Here is a 20,902-nt window from a genome sequence, read left to right as displayed (position 1 = left end):
ACAGACAGACCGTACACACATTAAAAACCTGCCTACAGCAGGCCACAGCCCAGGCGGAGTAAAATAAAACTTCATTTGAACAAAGGACAAATGGAGAAGCATACTCTTTAGTTGTGATGTCACCAGCACCCCATAGCTCTTGATTGGGCCATTAGAATCATTGAAGAGATTGGGCTTCAGTTGCAGAGTAAATCTATTGTACTCTTTCCCACCGATGGACACGTCCGCAGTGTCAGGAACAGGTGGAACTTAAAGAAGTAGAAAAGTCAAAACCTTAAGCTCGCTGACATGGGTCATTGTCAGTTGCTCGAATATTTTAGAGAACATTTTTTTTTAAATAAAATAAGTTGAAAAAATAAACCTTTTTTCAAAGGGATAAAAGTAACATGGAAGGCGGCCACCAAACAGATAAATGCCCTCAGCAGCCGGGTGTTACATTTCAGACTTTGACTAATTCGCCATCTGCGGTAATGGGATACAATGGTACTACAATGGTAGTACGGTACAGATCACGTACCTGTGATACCTGTCTTGCAGGTTATCTCAGTGATGGCACTATTTTTCCCACAGCCCCAGGTCCAGATCTTCACAGTGTACGCTTCATTGTACAGGAGACCGGTCAGGTTGTGAGAGCAGGAGTCTTGGCACTGTCCTACACTATTTGAATTAACCTGAAACCCTTCGTTGGCGCCCCTGGGTTTGGTCCATGAGAGCATGAGCATGGCCTGAGTGAGGTTGGGTCCGCTGCAGCTCAGATCAGTCACGGGAGCCGCGTCTTTAAAACACAGCCACATCCATCATCAGCAAATACAAGCAAAATGTTGTGAGACAGCTGGGACAACAACAGGTTACAAGATAAGAAAGTGTTGAATCGACATTTCGCGGAGCAAATGTATGCCTCAGGAATAGTTCATCTTGTTTCAGTGGGAATGTGGAAAGGCCAAATTAACTTCAGTGCCTGCCTTTCTGCTTTCCTTCCATACAAACATCCATACCAACATAATAAATTACATTCAACTCACTGCACATAATTAGGGGACTATAGTGTATTTCTATTACAGTATATTATCCCCAGGAGTTAGACTGCTATACTGGGGCACAAATAATTGCATAAAAATAAGCACACTTTTATAATGTCCAAAAAAGGCTGAAGCCAGACCAATAAAATGACACAAGACCCTCACCTGTGCAGACATTCACATATCTCGGACCTCCCTCTGTCCCATCAAATGCCAATGTTCTTACGCTGAAAGTGTAGTTGGTTCCAGGAGTGAGATTCCTCACTTGGTAATGATTCAGGCTTGTCTCGTTTGAGATGTTTGCTGTTTCCACTCTGTAGCGGTATCTGCTGGCTTTCCATTGTAGAGTAACCTCATCCACAGATGTTGAATTCACTTCGAGATTTGAAACTTTCTTTGGTCCTGGTAGGACGGGACAATATATACAAACATTTGATCCAAGGGTAAAACAAGACTGCCTTTCAGTATAAATTGAAGTTCAGAGTGGCTTCAATCACAGATGCAGTCTATTGTGCTGCTAATCAGTGGAATCTTTAGAAGAATCTTTGTCCTGTTCCTACACAGATATTCACCTAAGCAAGCTCATGCATGCATATAGACAGGCATCTGCATGCACACTGACACAACGCGCACACACACACATGCACACACATGCATGCACACATTTAGCATGCCCTACTCGGCATACATGAAGAGGTGTGAAAGAGTGCTCACTTGTGACCTCTTGATTGTGGACTGGCAGGCTGAAAAGGCTCAACGGGCCAAGTGAGGTGACAGAGATGTTGTAGGCAGTTCCAGGATGCAGGCCTGTCAGAATGATTGTGTTATTCTGGGTGATGGTGAGGTTGGCAGACGGCTGGTAGAAGACTCTGTAGTTGAAAGAGCCCTTGACCATGCCAGGGGCTTCACCCCATTCTACAGCAATGGAGTCGGTGGTCTTCTTCTTTAATTTGATTGGTCCGGGCTGGTTTGGATCTGGGGATAGAGACGCACAACAATGCATTTAATAGAATGATCTGCAGTCCAGGATCTGGGAGATTAATTAAGTTTAACAAACCTGCTTTGAATGAAGGTGAGAGTGATAACTGATCAAAATAATAGAATTAAAAGACCTTACAAAGGAGTCCAGACAGGGCTAGTGTAGCAGATTACTGTTTGACCAGGCCTAGCTAAATTCTGCCTACCTTGCACCACAGCATGTGCCACTAAAGCTTGTACATCTATGACAGTATGGCCAGCTAGTCAACCCCTGGAACATGAATGAAGGTGTCCAAACCCCCCAAAAATGGATTCCCATTACTGTACACACGCCTATTTTATCCCTTAGCTCAGTAAGCCTGGGCTCAGTTCTGTAAGCTCATATGTGCATGGTACTCACAAGTTGCATTTAGAACTGGCTCCGATTCCTCTGTGAAGGGCCCACTGACTGTCTTCAGTTTGACAGTGTATATCTTCCCAGCCATCAGGCCAGGAAACTCATAGGACTGGTTAGAGGAGCTCAGTTCCTTTGCTGAATTCTCCCCATCACTGCTGGTCAGGTTAACCACATACCTTTCTACAGTGCCACTGGGAGAATCCCATGTCACAGTGATGGAATCATTTGTGTGGGATGAAACTGAGGGTGTTAGTTTCTCAGGCTCTGTGTACGTGTGGACATATGTGTGTGTGTGTGTGTGTGTGTGTGTGTGTGTGTGTGAGTGTGTGTGTGTGAGTGTGTAGATGTTTGTATGTGTGTGTGCATGTGAAAGAAAGAGAGAGAGAGAGAAAGTTAATTTCATAATAATTAACAGTTGAACTGTAATTATACTTAAGCTTTACAGCAAATCATATTAAAATATCAAATATCTTATATGAAATATGAATATGAAATATGAATGCTCTTTTTATCAATTAGGGAGAAGGATATCAAACAATGGTCAGGAATAGAATTTGCTTTCAGAATATTCAGAATAATACTGTCACATTTCAAGTGCATTAGGAAAACAATCCTTAAAGCAAAGGAGAAAAATATATATTGAGGCATAGGCACATATATATCACATACTCAGGAGTGCCCCCAGTTGGCATAAAATATTTAAAAAAACAGGCTATAAGTTTCCCGGCCAGGATGATACAGACATACAAGTTAGAAATCTGAACTTGTTTCACAATATGATTGAACATCACTTCCAAGTCATACATGCATTATGATGATCACATTGATCACTGTAGACGGCAAACTGGTTGTAACAGTCATTATTGTGGATGAGAGCACAATGATCAAATGGAATAAGGACTGCAGGGAATGCAGTCGATGGCAATGCAGATGGCATGCCACTGAAGTTTAAAATGATTTAATGTTTTTGTTATATATATATTCATATTCAGGACAGTAAATGGAGGCCTGAGAAGGCTTACTTGTGTATTGAGAGATTGAAACTGCCTCTCCCTCAATTTTGTTCCCAACCTGGGAATACACTGTGAAGGAGCAGTTGGAACCTGATCTCAGATCTGTGACATAGGTGCTTTCACTGTTCTCTGATTGGTTCTTCGGGGCAGATGTGCACTGAGTGGTCTCCACCCTGTAAGTGTAGTAATGCTGGTACCCCTGCGGTTTCTTCCAGCTCAGATACACAGTGCTGGTGTTCTGCGTGACAGCATTTAATCCTGTAACAGGAAAGGGCCCTGCAAATATAACAATTCAGAAGAGTGAATGACTTGCGGGTGCTGCAGTGAATAGCCCTGTCACCTCCAAGAAAGAAGATATCGAGTTTGAATCCCTGCTGTGTGTCCCACATGGGTGTCTGCAGGCCACTCCGTTTTCTTCCCACAGTCCAAAGACATGCAGTCGGCTAACTGGAGATTCTAAATTGCCCATAGGTATGAGTGTGTGAGTAATGGTGTGTGGGCCCTGACCTAGCTTAACAACTTGCTGAACTAGATGCATAGTAATATTTACTCATGTATTTCTAATGTACAGTCAGGTCCATAAATATTGGGACATCGACACAATTCTCCTCTTTTTGGCTCTATACACCACCACAATGGATTTGAAATGAAACGAACAAGATGTGCTTTAACTGCAGACTTTCAGCTTTAATTTGAGGGTATTTACATCCAAATCAGGTGAACGGTGTAGGAATTACAACAGTTTGTATATGTGCCTCCCACTTTTTAAGGGACCAAAAGTAATGGGACAAACTAACAATCATAAATCAAACTTTCACTTTTTAATACTTGGTTGCAAATCCTTTGCAGTCAATTACAGCCTGAAGTCTGGAACGCATAGACATCACCAAATGCTGGGTTTCATCCCTGGTGATGCTCTGCCAGGCCTCTACTGCAACTGTCTTCAGTTCCTGCTTGTTCTTGGGGCATTTTGCCTTCAGTTTTGTCTTCAGCAAGTGAAATGCATGTTCAATCGGATTCAGGTCAGGTGATTGACTTGGCCATTGCATAACATTCCACTTCTTTGCCTTAAAAAACTCTTTGGTTGCTTTCGCGGTATGCTTTTTTTTTCCATCTGCACTGTGAAGTGCCATCCAATTCCAGTTCTGAAGCATTTAGCTGATAGTATTGCCACTTCAGAATTCATCCTGCTGCTTTTGTCAGCAGTCACATCATCAATAAATCCAAGGGAACCAGTTCAATTGGCAGCCATACATGCACACACCATGACATGACCACCACCATGCTTCACTGATGAGGTGGTATGTTTTGGATCATGAGCAGTTCCTTTCCTTCTCCATACTATTCTCTTCCCATCATTCTGGTACAAGTTGATCTTTGTCTTATCTGTCCATAGGATGTTGTTCCAGAACTGTAAAGGCTTTTTTAGCTGTAGTTTGGCAAACTCTAATGTGGTCTTCCTGTTTTTGAGGCTCGCCAATGGTTTAAATCTTGTGGTGAATCCTCTGTATTCACTCTGGTGAAGTCTTCTCTTGATTGTTGACTTTGACACACATACACCTACCTCCTGGTGAGTCTTGATCTGGCCAACTGTTGTGAAGGGGTTTTTCTTCACCAGGGAAAGAATTCTTCTGTCATCCACCACAGTTGTTTTCCGTGGTCTTCCGGGTCTTTTGGTGTTGCTGAGCTCACCGGTGCGTTCTTTCTTTTTAAGAAGTTGATTTGGCCACACTTAATGTTTTTGCTATCTCTCTGATGGGTTTGTTTTGATTTTTCAGCCTAATGATGGCTTGCTTCACTGATAGTGACAGCTCTTTGGATCTCATATTGAGAGTTGACAGCAACAGATTCCAAATGCCAATAGCACACTTGAAATTAACTCTAGACCTTTTATCTGCTCCTTGTAAATGAGATAATGAGGGAATAACACACACCTGGCTATGAAACAGCTGAGCAGCCAATTGTCCCTTAAAAAGTGGGAGGCACATATAGAAACTGTTCACCTGATTTGGATGTAAATACCCTCAAATTAAAGCTGAAAGTCTGCAGCTAAAGCATATCTTGTTCGTTTCATTTCAAATCCATTGTGGTGGTGTATAGAGCCAAAAAGAGGAGAATTGTGTCGATGTCCCAATATTTATGGACCTGACTGTATATGAGTCGCAGATTTGGATTCAATCAACATTTGTCCTTTTTGGCTTAGACATAAATATGTTATTGAGTAATATATATTTATGTAATGAAAACAGTTGGGTAAGTTCAACAAGCACTGAACTGTATAACTGAAGTATCGCTCAAATTAATAAATTAATTTGTACATCAAAGTTACATTGAAATTTTAACTGAACCTGGGACTTTCTGCTGATGAAACAACTGGGAGGAATTAGAGGTTGAAGTGGGAATGATGTCTGTCTTTCAGGGCTTGACAACACTTCCTTGTGAATAAACTGATGGACTGAGGGGAGGCTGGGGTGCCATCGGCTGTCAGAGTGGTGACGGTAAATGTGTGGTTGTACCCCGACTGCAGTTTCTCTATTCTCTCACTGGTACTGTTCACAGTTTGGTTACTCTGGGTGCCATTGGGGCCTGCCACCCTGACATAGTAGGTGTAATGCTCCTTTCTGGCTGGTCCCAAATCAGCGTGATACTGGATGTAGTGATCTCTTTACCCCGCAAATTACTCACAGGCTGGGGTCCTGAATGAGAAATTATGTGTTACTCCTAAAAAATTTAAGAAATGCCCCAGAGGCAGGGCTAATATACTGCCTGATGGCCCAAATTCCATTAATTATCTGCAGTTGTCCATGAAGAAAAAGGCGTTGTGGCAAACAACACAAAGTGCAAAAAACATAACCAGAATTTCACCCCAGGCTAGGTGAATTTTGCAGTGGTAGTTAGTGGTCTCTTTTTCTGATAAATAGACAACATCAATCAACAAAATAATATGCACTGCTACAGAGAACTTATTGGGCAAAACCTTAGAATATGGTATAGTTGTTAATGCTCCATAAAAGCCATTATTAATGCTTTATAGAGCATTAATATTAATAACAGCATTACACATCAGTGAAACATACATTAGTGATGCTTAGTCAAGGTAATAAATGACATTATAAAATAACTTGGAGTTTCCAGAAACTCTATACAATGTTATAATAATTACTGTACTGTAGGGGAAGATGATAAACCATATTTATGAATGTTTTTGTGAGTGTAATATCAATCATGGGTGCGTTTAGGTTTTAGGGCCACTCACTGGTGGTGGCTGATATCTGGACTGGCACGCTCTGGTATCCCAATGGACCCACAGTTGCCACGGAGATGTTGTACTGGGTTCCAGATGTAAGGTTCTCCACAAGAGCCCAGTTGTCTGCAAGTGTCATGGGCTGGTGATCAGATCGGAATACGGTGAAGTTGTACTGGCCCGGGTCCATGTGCACCGGTCTTCCCCAGCTGATGTTAATGGAAATGGTGGTCTGTTCCTCCACCCTAATGGCTTCAGGTGGGTTTGGATCTGCAGTAATTAAAATAATCAAATATGAGAACAGTTTTAACATTCTCAGATGCAAGTCACCCTGAGACCAATTCATTTATCTTCCTGCATTAGTTTCTCAATATCAATTTTAATCATATTTTTTCCCCATTTTCATTTCCATGTTGTTCTGGAGCCCAGTATCATTCCATCTGGCTTTCAGATACTGTAATTAGTGTGCTGTCCCATAATAAAATAACAGGTTTAGACTCTACCATAAACAGGGTTAAGCTCAACTCTATAACAGACTGAGACCTTATAGCAAGGGTGTTTTGTTTTAGCCTAGCACTATTCAACTAATTACCTAAACGTGGTCTTCAACCAACATCTTGATAAGTAGAATCCGGTGTCGTAGTGGTGGGATAAAATAGAAACCTGCACCCACACCTGCCCTTTTCAGAGATTGGATGCCCTTGGGTTAAGAATCGACTCTATAACAGATTTAGGAACTACTCTATAACAGATTGAGAGTGTATAACACCTTTCGACTCTACTTTATAACTGATTGAACGAATATAACTTGTTTAGATTCAGTTATAAAACAGATTGAGAGTGTATAACACCTTTTGACTCTACTTTATAACTGATTGAGTCTCTATAAGATGTTTAAATTCTACTCTACTATTTGACACATTTAGACTCTACTCTTTTGCATGTGTAGACCTACAACAGATAAGAAATTAGAGTGGAATAGCAGTTGCTTACATGTTGCATTTGTTATGTTTGACGACGCACTGAAGGGCCCACTGTGGATGATGACTTTAACGATGTACAGATGCCCCGGCCTTAGGTTGGAGAACACTACTGGCTGAATGGACGACACAGTTCTGTTGCCTATCAGCACACTGCTGCTATTGAAGATCTTAACCTTGTAGGAAGAATTATCCCCACTGGAACTGCTCCAGGTCACTGTCATATTCGTTGTGCTGCCAACAGCCTTCACGTTTGATGGCATTTTTGGTTCTAATAGGTGAAAAAAAGTAAACAAATTAGAGTTTTGACATTAATCTGTAATTCACTGCTAAACCACATTAATTGCTGTTTTGATGATTGCCGTTGCAGTGGAAAAAATCATAAACAAACACAGACACACACAACACATGCAAAGACACATTAAATATATGCTTATGATCTGCTATGCCCCGTAGAATCACCTTCATTAATGGGAAAGGTTTTATGAAAGTCATTGCTTTTTATATAGTTATTTTTAATCAACCAACTCCTTTGCAGGAAAGCAAATACCATCAGGATGCCCACATCAATGCTGATCAAACACTTACTTGTGTACTGAGTCTTACTGACAGAATCTCCTGCGGTTTGATTATCTCCAGCAACTGCAAACACTCTGAACACATACTGAGCTCCAGCGGTCAGCCCGGTTATGTTCATGGACGTTTGACTTGTGGTTTCATTCATAGCTACAGAGCTGTCATTCCACTCTACTCTATAGACTGAGCTCTTTCCCTGGGGCTCGGTCCAGCTCAGATACACAGATGACGTGGTGATTTCAGTGACAGAGAGGTTCCTGATGACATCAGGTTCTGTGCGTGCCAGAGAGGGGGAAATGGGGTTTTTACATCCATATTGCATGAACGATTACCTTTTCATACATAGCCCCCCCAATTTTAGGGGACAAAAAGTTATTGGACAAATCAAAATAAACTGAAATTATGTCATCATATTCAATATTTCTTTGGAAATCCTTTGCAAACACTTGTAACTTGGAAACAATGACTGCCTGAAGTCCATGACCCACAGACATCACCAGATGCTGGATATATTCCCTGCTGAAGCTCTGCCAGACCTATGAGGCAGCCCTCTTCCTGCTTGTTTCGGAGCTGTTTGCCTTCAGTCTGGTCTTCAGTGAGTGAAATGCATGATCAATTGAATCAAGGTCAGGCCATTGACTTGGCCTGTCAAGAACATTACACTTTTTGGCCAGAAGAAAATTATTGGTTGTTTTGGCTGTATGTTTTGGATCATTGTCCTGTTGCACAATAAAGCATATAAAGCATTGTCCACTTAGGTTTGATGCATTTGCTTGAATCTGAGCAGACAAGATGTTCCTACATACTTCGGCATTCACCCTGCTAATGATACATAAGCTAAAATTCGGCACTTTAACCACATAGTGATTGTTTTATTTCACCTGTTTGTTTTCTGGAGCAGAGAGTGAAAACAAAACATTCCAGTTTATTGTCTCACGTCTTTACCATCAGGATCCCCACGTCAATGCTGAGCAAACACTTACTTGCGTACTGAGTCGTACTGACAAAATCTCCTGCAGTTTGATTATCTCCAGCAACCGCAAACACTCTGAACATATACTGAGCTCCAGCGGTCAGCCCGGTTATGTTCATGGACGTTTGACTTGTGGTTCCATTCATAGCTACAGAGCTGTCATTCCACTCTACTCTATAGACTGAGCTCTTTCCCTGAGGCTCAGTCCAGCTCAGAGACACAGATGACGTGGTGATTTCAGTGACAGAGAGGTTCCTGATGACATCAGGTCCTGTGCATGCCAGAGAGGGGGAAATGGGGGGAGGTGGTGGGAGATTTTATACTAAACATGTATCAAAAACATGATCAATTCCAGTTGGAATTCAACAACCAGCATTGTTGTACATTCAGATTTTGCAGTAGATTGTGCAATTTACAAGTATCTAAAAAGTTCATAGAAATGAAAAAGGGAAATATTGTAGGCCTTCTGGCACACAAGCTGATGATTGTGATCTCAGGTTAAATAACGTTCCTGCAGCCATTTGTTCATCCACACATACTGTATGTGGCTTAGCTTCCTGCCCACTTATCAGTCATTATCATTTGGAAGAATTAACTCATCACCACCACTGTTTACATATTTAAAAAAAAAAAAAACACACCTCTGCTAGACCATTGCTCATTGCAGGTTTCCTGAATTCAACTTTGTAGTTTTGCACATCCTTTGCAATTTGTTGAGGCTCATAATTTAATTGACCTTTATTTAACCAAGAAGGTCAACCCAATGACTCTGATCACATTTACAGTGACACCCCAGGGGAACTGAGACTGGTGGGAACTGCAAGGCATTGAGGGACTGTTCGCTCAGTAATTTGTGGGGTGGACAACTTTATGGCCAATTTTGCAATTTTACAAGGAGACTATGATGAACATGATACTCTTCTGATGAATGGTATTACACTGTGTCTCAAGTGACCGCAGTAAATCAGGAGTTAAGTTTTCAAACCATATGGCCATTTGTGACATCTTCAGTCGATTGTCTCACCCCCTGTGGAATCATCTCCTGAATCACAATGTCATCCATCACAGGACTGGGGTACCGGCTGTTCTAATTGGTCCAGAGAGAAACCTGCCCTCTACTGGCGCACCAACTGCACTGCAAGCAGCAATCACGTTCTTCCCCCAGGCCTCTCACAGCAGTACTAACAGGGTCCTGCCCTGCTTAGCTGCCGCTGTGGTGGTATATCACAGGTATTGCAACGGTACTGAACAATAATTTAACTCACTAATTTATCACACAATGATTTCCATTATGCACGAGGAACAAGTTACATAGATGAACCAAAAATGAAAGAAAAAAATAAAAATAATGAGAAAAGCTATGCTTGCTTAAATACTTTGATAGCAAATATTATAGACAACACAAAAAACTGCAAACTGGACATTCTCTCTGAAAGGTTTGAAAAACTATTTCTTTTCTTTTTTTTACAATCAACAAGAGGCACCATCCTGCAAAAGTTGACTTACTTGTGTACTGAGTCTTATAGACAGAATCTCCTGCGGTTTGATTATTTCCAGCAACCGCAAACACTCTGAACATATACTGAGCTCCAGCGGTCAGCCCGGTTATGTTCATGGACGTTTGACTTGTGGTTTCATTCATAGCTACAGAGCTGTCATTCCACTCTACTCTATAGACTGAGCTCTTTCCCTGAGGCTCAGTCCAGTTCAGAGACACAGATGACGTGGTTATTTCAGTGACAGAGAGGTTCCTGATGACATCAGGTCCTGTGCGTGCCAGAGAGGGGGAAATGGGGGGAGGTGGTGGGAGATTTTATACTAAACATGTATAAAAAACATGATTCAGTTTTGATAGCAGCACAGCACACAGTTCCATTATTGGGAACTAAGTGAATCTGGTACATTATGCCATGCAAGCACAAGTTGACAGAAAGAGGCGGTTTGATCAAGTGCCCAGGTGCTGTAAGGGGTCTGGGTGGGGGGGGGGGGGTGGGGGGGGGGGTAATTCTCTATAATTACCTTTTACATTTACATTTTTACATTTTAGTCATTTGGCAGATGCTTTTAATCCAAAGCGACTTACAAGTGCATAGGTTCTTCCACAAGTCAAAGCATCACATCCATAACTTGGAAAATACACATGAAGTGCTGTTCTAAACATATAGTCATCAAAAGTGCAATTTTTTTTTATTTCTTTTTTTGGGGGTTAGACAAGAGGGATAGGGATATCAGAAAGGGGGGCAGGGAAAATCAGGAGGGAGGACTAAGGTAGAGTTTGAAAAGGTGTGTTTTTAGTCTGCGTCGAAATAGGGGGAGGGATTCTGCTGTCCTGACCGTGGTAGGCAAGTCATTCCACCACTGAGGAACCAGAACGGAAAACAGGCGTGAACGTGCAGTTCGACCGCCAGGTCAGTATTGTGTCAGTATTATTATTTCACTGACATTCATACAAAATATGTTTCAATGCACAGCTGCTTAAATCAGACAGCTATCAACACATTACGGATAGCTACAGATAGTTGGACATTCATCAAACCTTCCAGAGAGAATGTCCAGCTATCCGTAGAGAATGTACGGATATATCAGAGGCCTAAGGGAAGCACACAATCCTGGTAACACACAAAAGATTATCTGAACTGGCCGTGGTGATGACAGTTGACAGAAATACATGGAACAATATAGCAAGCTAGTACAAATATTCAAAGGATTACACACATTGCTGGTACCAAGCTTGGTTTCAGGGAAAGGAAAAACTTGAAGGAATGTTGCAACTAACTAGCCTGCAACATTACATGCCTTCTCGCAAATAGCTGTAATACCACAGAAAAGGCGTTAAAGTTTTGAATTAAGCTCAAATGCACCCCCTGGTGGTGGACTTACTTGTGTACCGAGTCTTATTGACAGAATCTCCTGCGGTTTGATTATCTCCAGCAACCGCAAACACTCTGAACATATACTGAGCTCCAGCGGTCAGCCCGGTTATGTTCATGGACGTTTGACTTGTGGTTTCATTCATAGCTACAGAGCTGTCATTCCACTCTACTCTATAGACTGAGCTCTTTCCCTGAGGCTCAGTCCAGTTCAGAGACACAGATGACGTGGTTATTTCAGTGACAGAGAGGTTCCTGATGACATCAGGTCCTGTGCGTGCCAGAGAGGGGGAAATGGGGGGAGGTGGTGGGAGATTTTATACTAAACATGTATAAAAAACATGATTCAGTTTTGATAGCAGCACAGCACACAGTTCCATTATTGGGAACTAAGTGAATCTGGTACATTATGCCATGCAAGCACAAGTTGACAGAAAGAGGCGGTTTGATCAAGTGCCCAGGTGCTGTAAGGGGTCTGGGTGGGGGGGCGGGGGGGCGGTAATTCTCTATAATTACCTTTTAAATTTACATTTTTACATTTTAGTCATTTGGTAGATGCTTTTAATCCAAAGCGACTTACAAGTGCATAGGTTCTTCCACAAGTCAAAGCATCACATCCATAACTTGGAAAATACACATGAAGTGCTGTTCTAAACATATAGTCATCAAAAGTGCAATTTTTTTTTATTTCTTTTTTTGGGGGTTAGACAAGAGGGATAGGGATATCAGATAGGGGGGCAGGGGAAATCAGGAGGGAGGACTAAGGTAGAGTTTGAAAAGGTGTGTTTTTAGTCTGCGTCGAAATAGGGGGAGGGATTCTGCTGTCCTGACCGTGGTAGGCAAGTCATTCCACCACTGAGGAACCAGAACGGAAAACAGGCGTGAACGTGCAGTTCGACCGCCAGGTCAGTATTGTGTCAGTATTATTATTTCACTGACATTCATACAAAATATGTTTCAATGCACAGCTGCTTAAATCAGACAGCTATCAACACAGTACGGATAGCTACAGATAGTTGGACATTCATCAAACCTTCCAGAGAGAATGTCCAGCTATCCGTAGAGAATGTACGGATATATCAGAGGCCTAAGGGAAGCACACAATCCTGGTAACACACAAAAGATTATCTGAACTGGCCGTGGTGATGACAGTTGACAGAAATACATGGAACAATATAGCAAGCTAGTACAAATATTCAAAGGATTACACACATTGCTGGTACCAAGCTTGGTTTCAGGGAAAGGAAAAACTTGAAGGAATGTTGCAACTAACTAGCCTGCAACATTACATGCCTTCTCGCAAATAGCTGTAATACCACAGAAAAGGCGTTAAAGTTTTGAATTAAGCTCAAATGCACCCCCTGGTGGTGGACTTACTTGTGTACTGAGTCTTATTGACAGAATTTCCTGCAGTTTGATTATCTCCAGCAACCGCAAACACTCTGAACATATACTGAACTCCAGCGGTCAGACCGGTTATGTTCATGGACGTTTGACTTGTGGTTTCATTCATAGCTACAGAGCTGTCATTCCACTCTACTCTATAGACTGAGCTCTTTCCCTGAGGCTCAGTCCAGTTCAGAGACACAGATGAGGTGGTGATTTCAGTGACAGAGAGGTTCCTGATGACATCAGGTCCTGTGCGTGCAAGAGAGGGGGGAATTGGGGAGAATAAAAAAATAAAATGGAAGAAATTTATGAGAAGTTCTCCTTGGTTCCCTTAAGCCGGTTTGGGGAGAGCACGGGTTACATCGATTTAGTATTAAAGGCATACTATGCAAGATTTTCACCATGAAAACATTACAAAACAAACATGCTCAGTTATTGCTATGATACACTGGCAACCTGTGTCTGTGTTCACTGCTGCACAATACCTTGCTTGTCCACTTCTATTTGTGTTATTCTAAGAGCGGCTCGGGCTGCTTCTGGCATTGGGCCTTTTTTACATTTTTTGTATTGTACATGGAAAGCAGGTGTCTAATACACTATGAGCCAATAGGAGGAGGAGGGCAAGCTGAGACGTGTATGGATTGGCTACTACAGTGGTGAGCTGGGTTTGCGAGAGATTAGCCTTGGTGGCTAACCATTGGTAAATGGTAAATGGCAGGCATTTATATAGCGCCTTTATCCAAAGCGCTGTACAAGTGATGCTTCGCCATTCACCCATTCATACACACACTCACACACCGATGGCGACTGGCTGCCATGCAAGGCCCCGACCAGCTCGTCGGGAGCATTTGGGGGTTAGGTGTCTTGCTCAGGGACACTTCGACATAGCCCAGGCGGGGGATCGAACCGGCAACCCTCCGACTGCCAGACTGTCATGGACAATATGAACTTACTTGTGTACTGAGTCTGACTGACAGAATCTCCTGCGGTTTGATTATCCTCAGCAACTGCATACACGCTGAACACATACTGAGCTCCAGCGGTCAGACCGGTTATGTTCATGGACGTTTGACTTGTGGTTTCATTCATAGCTACAGAGCTGTCATTCCACTCTACTCTATAGACTGAGCTCTTTCCCTGAGGCTCAGTCCAGCTCAGAGACACAGATGACGTGGTGATTTCAGTGACAGAGAGGTTCCTGATGACATCAGGTCCTGTGCGTGCCAGAAAGGGGGAAATGGGGAGAGATGGTGGGAGAGCTTATACAAAAAATGTACAAAAAACATGATCAATTCCAGTTGGAATTCAAAAACCATCATTGTTGTACTTTCAGCCCAGATAATTAAATAACTTTGGTAGGACACTGCTATTTATTCTTTAATAATTAATTTAATTTTTTTCAATTTTTCTCCCAATTTGGTTGCCAGGTGTATCTTATCTATACCAATTACCCATGTTGTCTAAGATACATCGCATACATATGACCACGCCTCCCGACAGCACAAATGGATCTAACAATCCGGAGAGCGACATACCTTCTCCAAGCATGTCCACACCTTCTGTGAGCTCATAGAAATATAGACCTTTCACAGATGAGGCACTGCCTCATTTAGTTATTAAATGGGCAGTAGTGCGTCTTGGCAGAATTTCTGAAACTCCCTTTCTACTCTAGGTTTTTATTTCTATAAGCTTGGAAATGTGGGTAGATGTTCTTGTCATTCCTTGTGCTCACAACCAGGGAATTACTACAGAATTACATACAGCATTTAGTCTGTACAGGCGATTTGACTAAAATGCAGAAAAAATATAAGATTCATAATTTAAAAAACAATGCATGCTAGCAAAAAAGCATTCGGACTGAAGCTACAAGATTGTTCTACAGGTTGGTTTGATGCTATATTGACATTGCAAGGCAGAGCTGATAAATAGGTACATCCAAACCACTGGTGATTGAAAGTACAAATTTGTCCACATTCTGCATTTAAAATATGCACATTTCAATCTGCAAATTTAGGCAGTCTACTTAACATACATACTACATACTACAACATAATTGCTTCAGAGGTCCATGGAAAAAAAAGTGACATCATGATAACATTCTGTATATGTCTTATTATGACAGGTTTGAGCCTCGATCATGGCTCTCATCAGCTGACCAGGAATGCATCATTTCAGGGCACAATACAGTACAGTGTGTAGAAGAGGACAGCATGCATACAGTATTAGTATGCATGCTCTTACTTACTCGTTGTAACTTGTAAATTGCAGCATTCAGTCGAACAGTTAACTGTCAGGTTATATGATGTTCCTGGATTTAGATTTGACACAAGGAGGTCATTGTCCTCGGGAGTACTGTGATAGTTATCCCCAACATTACAGTTGGATTTTCCCTTTATATTTATATTTGATGTTGATGATACCCCTTTGAATTCACATTTAGGGCCTATATAGCAAAAATGAAAAACATTAGAACGAGAGAAAAATTCACTTCTTCCATGAATGTGGTAGTTACTCATGCTTAATCATGCATTACACTTGTAATTACAAGTACACTTATATTTTTTTAAATTATGTATAATACATATAATTATAAATTATTGTAAATTATTGTATTATTTACAGTGCATACCCATATAAAATCCTTCTTAACTGTTATACTTGATTTATATATGATTTATTTACATCATATGAGTAAATCATATTGAATAAAATAACACCATGGACACGCAAACACACAGACATGTACATGCATACATGCAAATGCTGTATGTGTACACACACACAGACACACACACACACACACACACACATGCACATACACAGACACAGTAATGTACACACAGACACAAACAGACATGTACATGCATACATGCAAATGCTGTATGTGTATGCACACACAGACACACACACACTTGCACACACACTGTATTGTGCCCACACAGACACACATTTGGACTGATGTGCTTTAGTCATTCTGTAGAAGGCTTTACTTACAGCCTAACACCTCCTCTGAGACCTGAAAAGGGAAGAAAAACAAATGGGGTATTAATTTCACAAACCAAAGGGAACATAAAAGCTGAAGTATTAACTGTAATATAATCATTATATCATCGAGTTTCCTCTTGGATCCCTTCAGTTGCATGTCAGCTTGCGTACTGTAGTGGCATTTATATCAACACCAGGAGGTGCCATTTTCCAAAGACAGAGTGATTAAAAAAGCTACAAAGATGCTTATCAGTAGCAGGCATAGCATAAAAGTTGCAAAATATTTGAAGGGAAGCATAAAAATAACTTTTGCAACCTTAGTGTTCAGTGTTTAATATACTCACAGTTAAAAGCATGAATTTGCAAAGCAAAACATTTTGTCAATGAATGTATGACCTTTTTTTTTTTTTGCTTGTATGAAGCAAAGATGTAGCCAGGAATTGATTTTGGGTTGGGGAGAGGGCGAGGGGGAGAGGGGCAGATTCCAAACCAACCCAACAAATGTCCCAAAATCTTTTAGACCCTGTGATGTAAAAATCATGATTACATTTGTTTGTTTGTTCTTTGGTTGCATCCATCAGTCGAAATTGCAGAAGTCAGATGCCCCCCTCCTCTTTCTGAGGAACAAGCACAGGCCTGCCAGACGGAGAAGCTGCCACTCACTCTTTCACACAGCATATCCTCAAATGCGCTTTAACCCCATCCACACTGTTGAGACGTTCACATCCCAAATTATATAGATGTAAATCTGTAATTGTACTGGCTAATGGCTACAGAGGCTCTGGTTAACAAAATTTTGAAATAAAGTTCCATTTTAAATGTGATGCTGATTTGTTAGAAAACATTCGGCTGAGCAATCTTTTTTGGAGAGACTTTTGAACACTTTGAGCTTTATAAAAACATACTCTCATATATGTGAATAAAATATTTTGGTCATCAAGGTCTTTACATTTTGTATCAAAAAATCTGTTTTACATTTTGTATTAAAAAAAAAGCTTTTCTGATCATTCATGTGCCTGGACAAAAAGATATGTAGATATATTGTATTTGGATAAATTTGTGGACACTCTCAATTTGAATGGCTGTTGATATCTTTACCATATTTTGCACACAAGTTGACATCAACTTTGTGCAGAAATATAACATATTTCTTAGAAACTGAGATGTCCACTGCTAAACTATAAAATGTACTTTTTGTAATTGTTTTGTATTTCAGTGTAACTTTCGTGTACACTGCATCAACATGCTCCGACATAAATTAGTTCTGTCTCAAGTTTCTGAATGGTACAAATCTCTTCTTTATTTTATGTCTTGTGTGTGCAGTAAATCGTTTTTGAGATATTTAAACTTTTATAGGACTAGTACAAAATAGGTGGAAATTGCCCTCTAGGGGAGGCAAAGTGGAAAGGGTTAAAGAGAGCACCCCACACCCAACGCCCTGCACAGGGGCTCTATGGGTGCAAACGAGATGAAGGGGGCTATGTGTCATACATTTTCATAGATGTTCCTTTACATTTGTAGTAGCAGGAAAAAACTTGGCCAAAGGAATGAAAGTCAGAATGTGACCATTTCCAGCTTCTCCATCCATCCATCCATCCATTATCTGAACCTGCTTATCCTGATCAGGGTCGCAGGGGGGCTGGAGCCTATCCCAGCATACATTGGGCGAAAGGCAGGAATACACCCTGGACAGGTCGCCAGTCTATCGCAGGGCACACACACCATTCACTCACACACTCATACCTATGGGCAATTTAGACTCTCCAATCAGCCTAACGTGCATGTCTTTGGACTGTGGGAGGAAACCGGAGTACCCGGAGGAAACCCACGCAGACACGGGGAGAACATGCAAACTCTGCACAGAGAGGCCCCGGCCGACGGGGATTCGAACCCAGGACTTCCTTGCTGTGAGGCGGCAGTGCTACCCACTGCACCATCCGTGCCGATTTCCAGCTTCTCACACCCAGATTTAGCACAGTAACATGTTCTGAAAAAACATCCTTCCTGTTCTGATAAGTGCAAGAAAAAATAAACCATGACCGCACATTATACTATACAAATACGTTTCTTACTATTCTGCAAAAACAAAATGTGCGATTACAGGAGGAAGCCGAAAAAGTGAGCATGTAGTTAATGCAGGGAAAGTTGTCTATTTTCAATTCAACACATGGATTTAAGAGTAGTCTATCAGTTCTTATTGTGATTTTACAGAAAATAACCCACTTTGCCCCCCTAGAAGGCAATTCTGCCTGTTTTGTATTAGTCCTATAAGTCTGTCTATATCTCAAAAACTGTTTACTGCACACACATTGCTGAAGACTTAAAGGAGGCTTGTACCATTCAGGAATTGAAGACACAGCAAATATATGTCAGAGAATGTACATACAGTGTACACAAAATACATACAAATACCAACCCAAATACCAAATACCATTTACCATTTAAATACCAACACAGAACCACTTGAAACTTGATCTCAATGTATGTACCAGATTTGGTACACATATTTACAGGCATTCAAATTCCACATGAGTTTATCCAAAACTGCACCCAGATATTTGGTTCCATAAATATCAAATAATTTGCAAAACAAACTGATATTTCTACCAAACTGGAAATATGTTGTGTGAGCTAAAGAAAAAAGTGAGCTAAGAAAAACAATGTGTTTATCCATGCAACTTCAACAATGGGACAGTATGGATGTCAGTCACAGCTGATGGACATAGGCCATAAAAGAGCTTTTGAATTAGCTTTTCTGGAACCCTCTCCCCCTTCTCTGAGGAAGAACAGACCCAAAATGACAATGAAACAATCACTTCAGTGGCTGGACCATTATACTCTGTTTACTAGGAGCTGCCATCTAATGGCATATATCCAAATACAAAATTCCCAGCCTGGCACTTTTTTCACCACTCTTTTTCTATATCAGATAAATGAATAGTGCAACAAACCTGTTCTGGAACCAACATTTTTTTTTAGATATAGGTTTGCATTGATTTTAGGAGAGGAAGCACTAAGAAACACTATATGAAAATGTCAGTGGTAATAAGGATACCACTGACATTTTATTAAAGGCCTGACAGAGCCTCTGTCACGTGACATCTGAGGCACACCAAATACTCCAGGAGAATGCACCGAATGGCCACTCTGAACCTGCTGGACTGGTTTGTGTTTGGATTGCGCACCCTCATTCTGTGCTCCAACACCCCTGAAGAACAACTGTCTACTCAGCAAGTGTGCACGAGAGCCACTGTTCTGTAGTGATTCCGGTAAACAACATTTCAGGAATCGGAAGGCCGTGTATAATTTCACAAAAAGCTTGAAATGTGACACAATGTTGGGCTTCAGCATTAAGCCAGCTGTTCCTTATTGTCATCTAAGTTTCAGCATTCTTTCTTTCTTTCTTTTAAATAATTGAAATCCAGTGTCATGACAGCGAAATTGAGAGCACTTAAATGGAGAAGTCTCCAGGCTGTGAATATTTGGCGTGACAGATATGGCATGTCCTGTTGCATGATCATCAGCCATTTAAATTTGAAGATCTATTTCAGAAAAAGAGAAGTGAAAACTACCAAAAAGTTATTGTCAGGAAGAGCAATATCTTCCTCTTCATGAGAGATAACATATTCCCCCACAAATATAAAACCCTGAAATGGACTCTTAAGGCTTGGTTTAATCAATTAATGTTTTTTATGCCCCCCTTTTCCTCAATATTCCAAGCATCTTCCGTAGAGTCAGGGGAGCAGGCTCCTGCATGGGCGCTTCGTGCGTCAGAGGAAGACACTTCATGTGCAGCTCGACAGGGAGTTGCAGCTGGAAATGTGCAGAGATCACTGGTGCATGATGAGGAACAGTGATCTGGTCACGCTCTCCTCACCCTGGGGCCACATTGGCTCAGTTTCAGGCGGTGAGAGCAGCCGTCTGGCAGTTGGACGGTTGCTGGTTCGATTTCCGTCCTAGGTGTGTTGAAGTGAACAAGATACCTAACCCTCAATTACCTTGCATGGCAGCCAATCGCTGTTGGTGTGTGTGGGTGTGTGAATGGGTGAATGGGAAGCATGAATTGTACAGCGCTATATAAATGCAGACAATTTGACTAATGTGACAAATGTGACGGCAACTGTCCCCTGGTGCTGTGTGACTGTAACCCTCGCTCCTTGACTGTAACTTTCCCCTTGATTGTTCACCTCCCCTTTGACTCACCTGTTTCCCCAGAAGTCTGCACTAATTGAAACACCTGTGTTAATTACACCTGGGCTACAGCCAGGCTCTGACTATCTTGCTCACTCCTGACCTGTTGCCAGGTTTCCTGCCAACTAACTAGAGCTGGCTGAGTTGCTGGGTGGCAGTGCAGGTGATGGTGAGGGGTAAGGGAATTGAACATGCAGTAACCTCGATCGATTCAGGGAAGTGCGGTCAGTTTGCCACAATATTTTCCCTTTTTGTTTTTGGGTTCTTACTATGGTTTTCAGAGTTCC

General features: G+C 41.5%; 1 protein-coding gene across 1 annotated transcript in view; it reads right to left on the bottom strand.

Moving 5' to 3' along the window:
• The window catches only part of ptprja (protein tyrosine phosphatase receptor type Ja), a 45,106-nt gene that overhangs the window by 8,927 nt on the left and 15,277 nt on the right, over nucleotides 1–20,902 (bottom strand). Inside the window, 18 exon segments of the mRNA XM_061245245.1 lie at nucleotides 105–248; nucleotides 518–775; nucleotides 1,185–1,421; nucleotides 1,734–1,994; nucleotides 2,398–2,658; nucleotides 3,417–3,683; nucleotides 5,844–5,965; nucleotides 5,968–6,103; nucleotides 6,664–6,921; nucleotides 7,645–7,902; nucleotides 8,220–8,480; nucleotides 9,191–9,451; nucleotides 10,687–10,947; nucleotides 12,061–12,321; nucleotides 13,428–13,688; nucleotides 14,393–14,653; nucleotides 15,685–15,882; nucleotides 16,434–16,455. Coding sequence (XP_061101229.1) covers nucleotides 105–248; nucleotides 518–775; nucleotides 1,185–1,421; nucleotides 1,734–1,994; nucleotides 2,398–2,658; nucleotides 3,417–3,683; nucleotides 5,844–5,965; nucleotides 5,968–6,103; nucleotides 6,664–6,921; nucleotides 7,645–7,902; nucleotides 8,220–8,480; nucleotides 9,191–9,451; nucleotides 10,687–10,947; nucleotides 12,061–12,321; nucleotides 13,428–13,688; nucleotides 14,393–14,653; nucleotides 15,685–15,882; nucleotides 16,434–16,455 — 3,988 coding nt within the window.

This window comes from Conger conger, chromosome 6 (assembly GCF_963514075.1).
Source record: "Conger conger chromosome 6, fConCon1.1, whole genome shotgun sequence".
NCBI classification, from domain to species: domain Eukaryota; kingdom Metazoa; phylum Chordata; class Actinopteri; order Anguilliformes; family Congridae; genus Conger; species Conger conger.
Note: the sequence above shows the minus strand (reverse complement) of the source record. Positions and strands in the feature narration are given on the sequence as shown.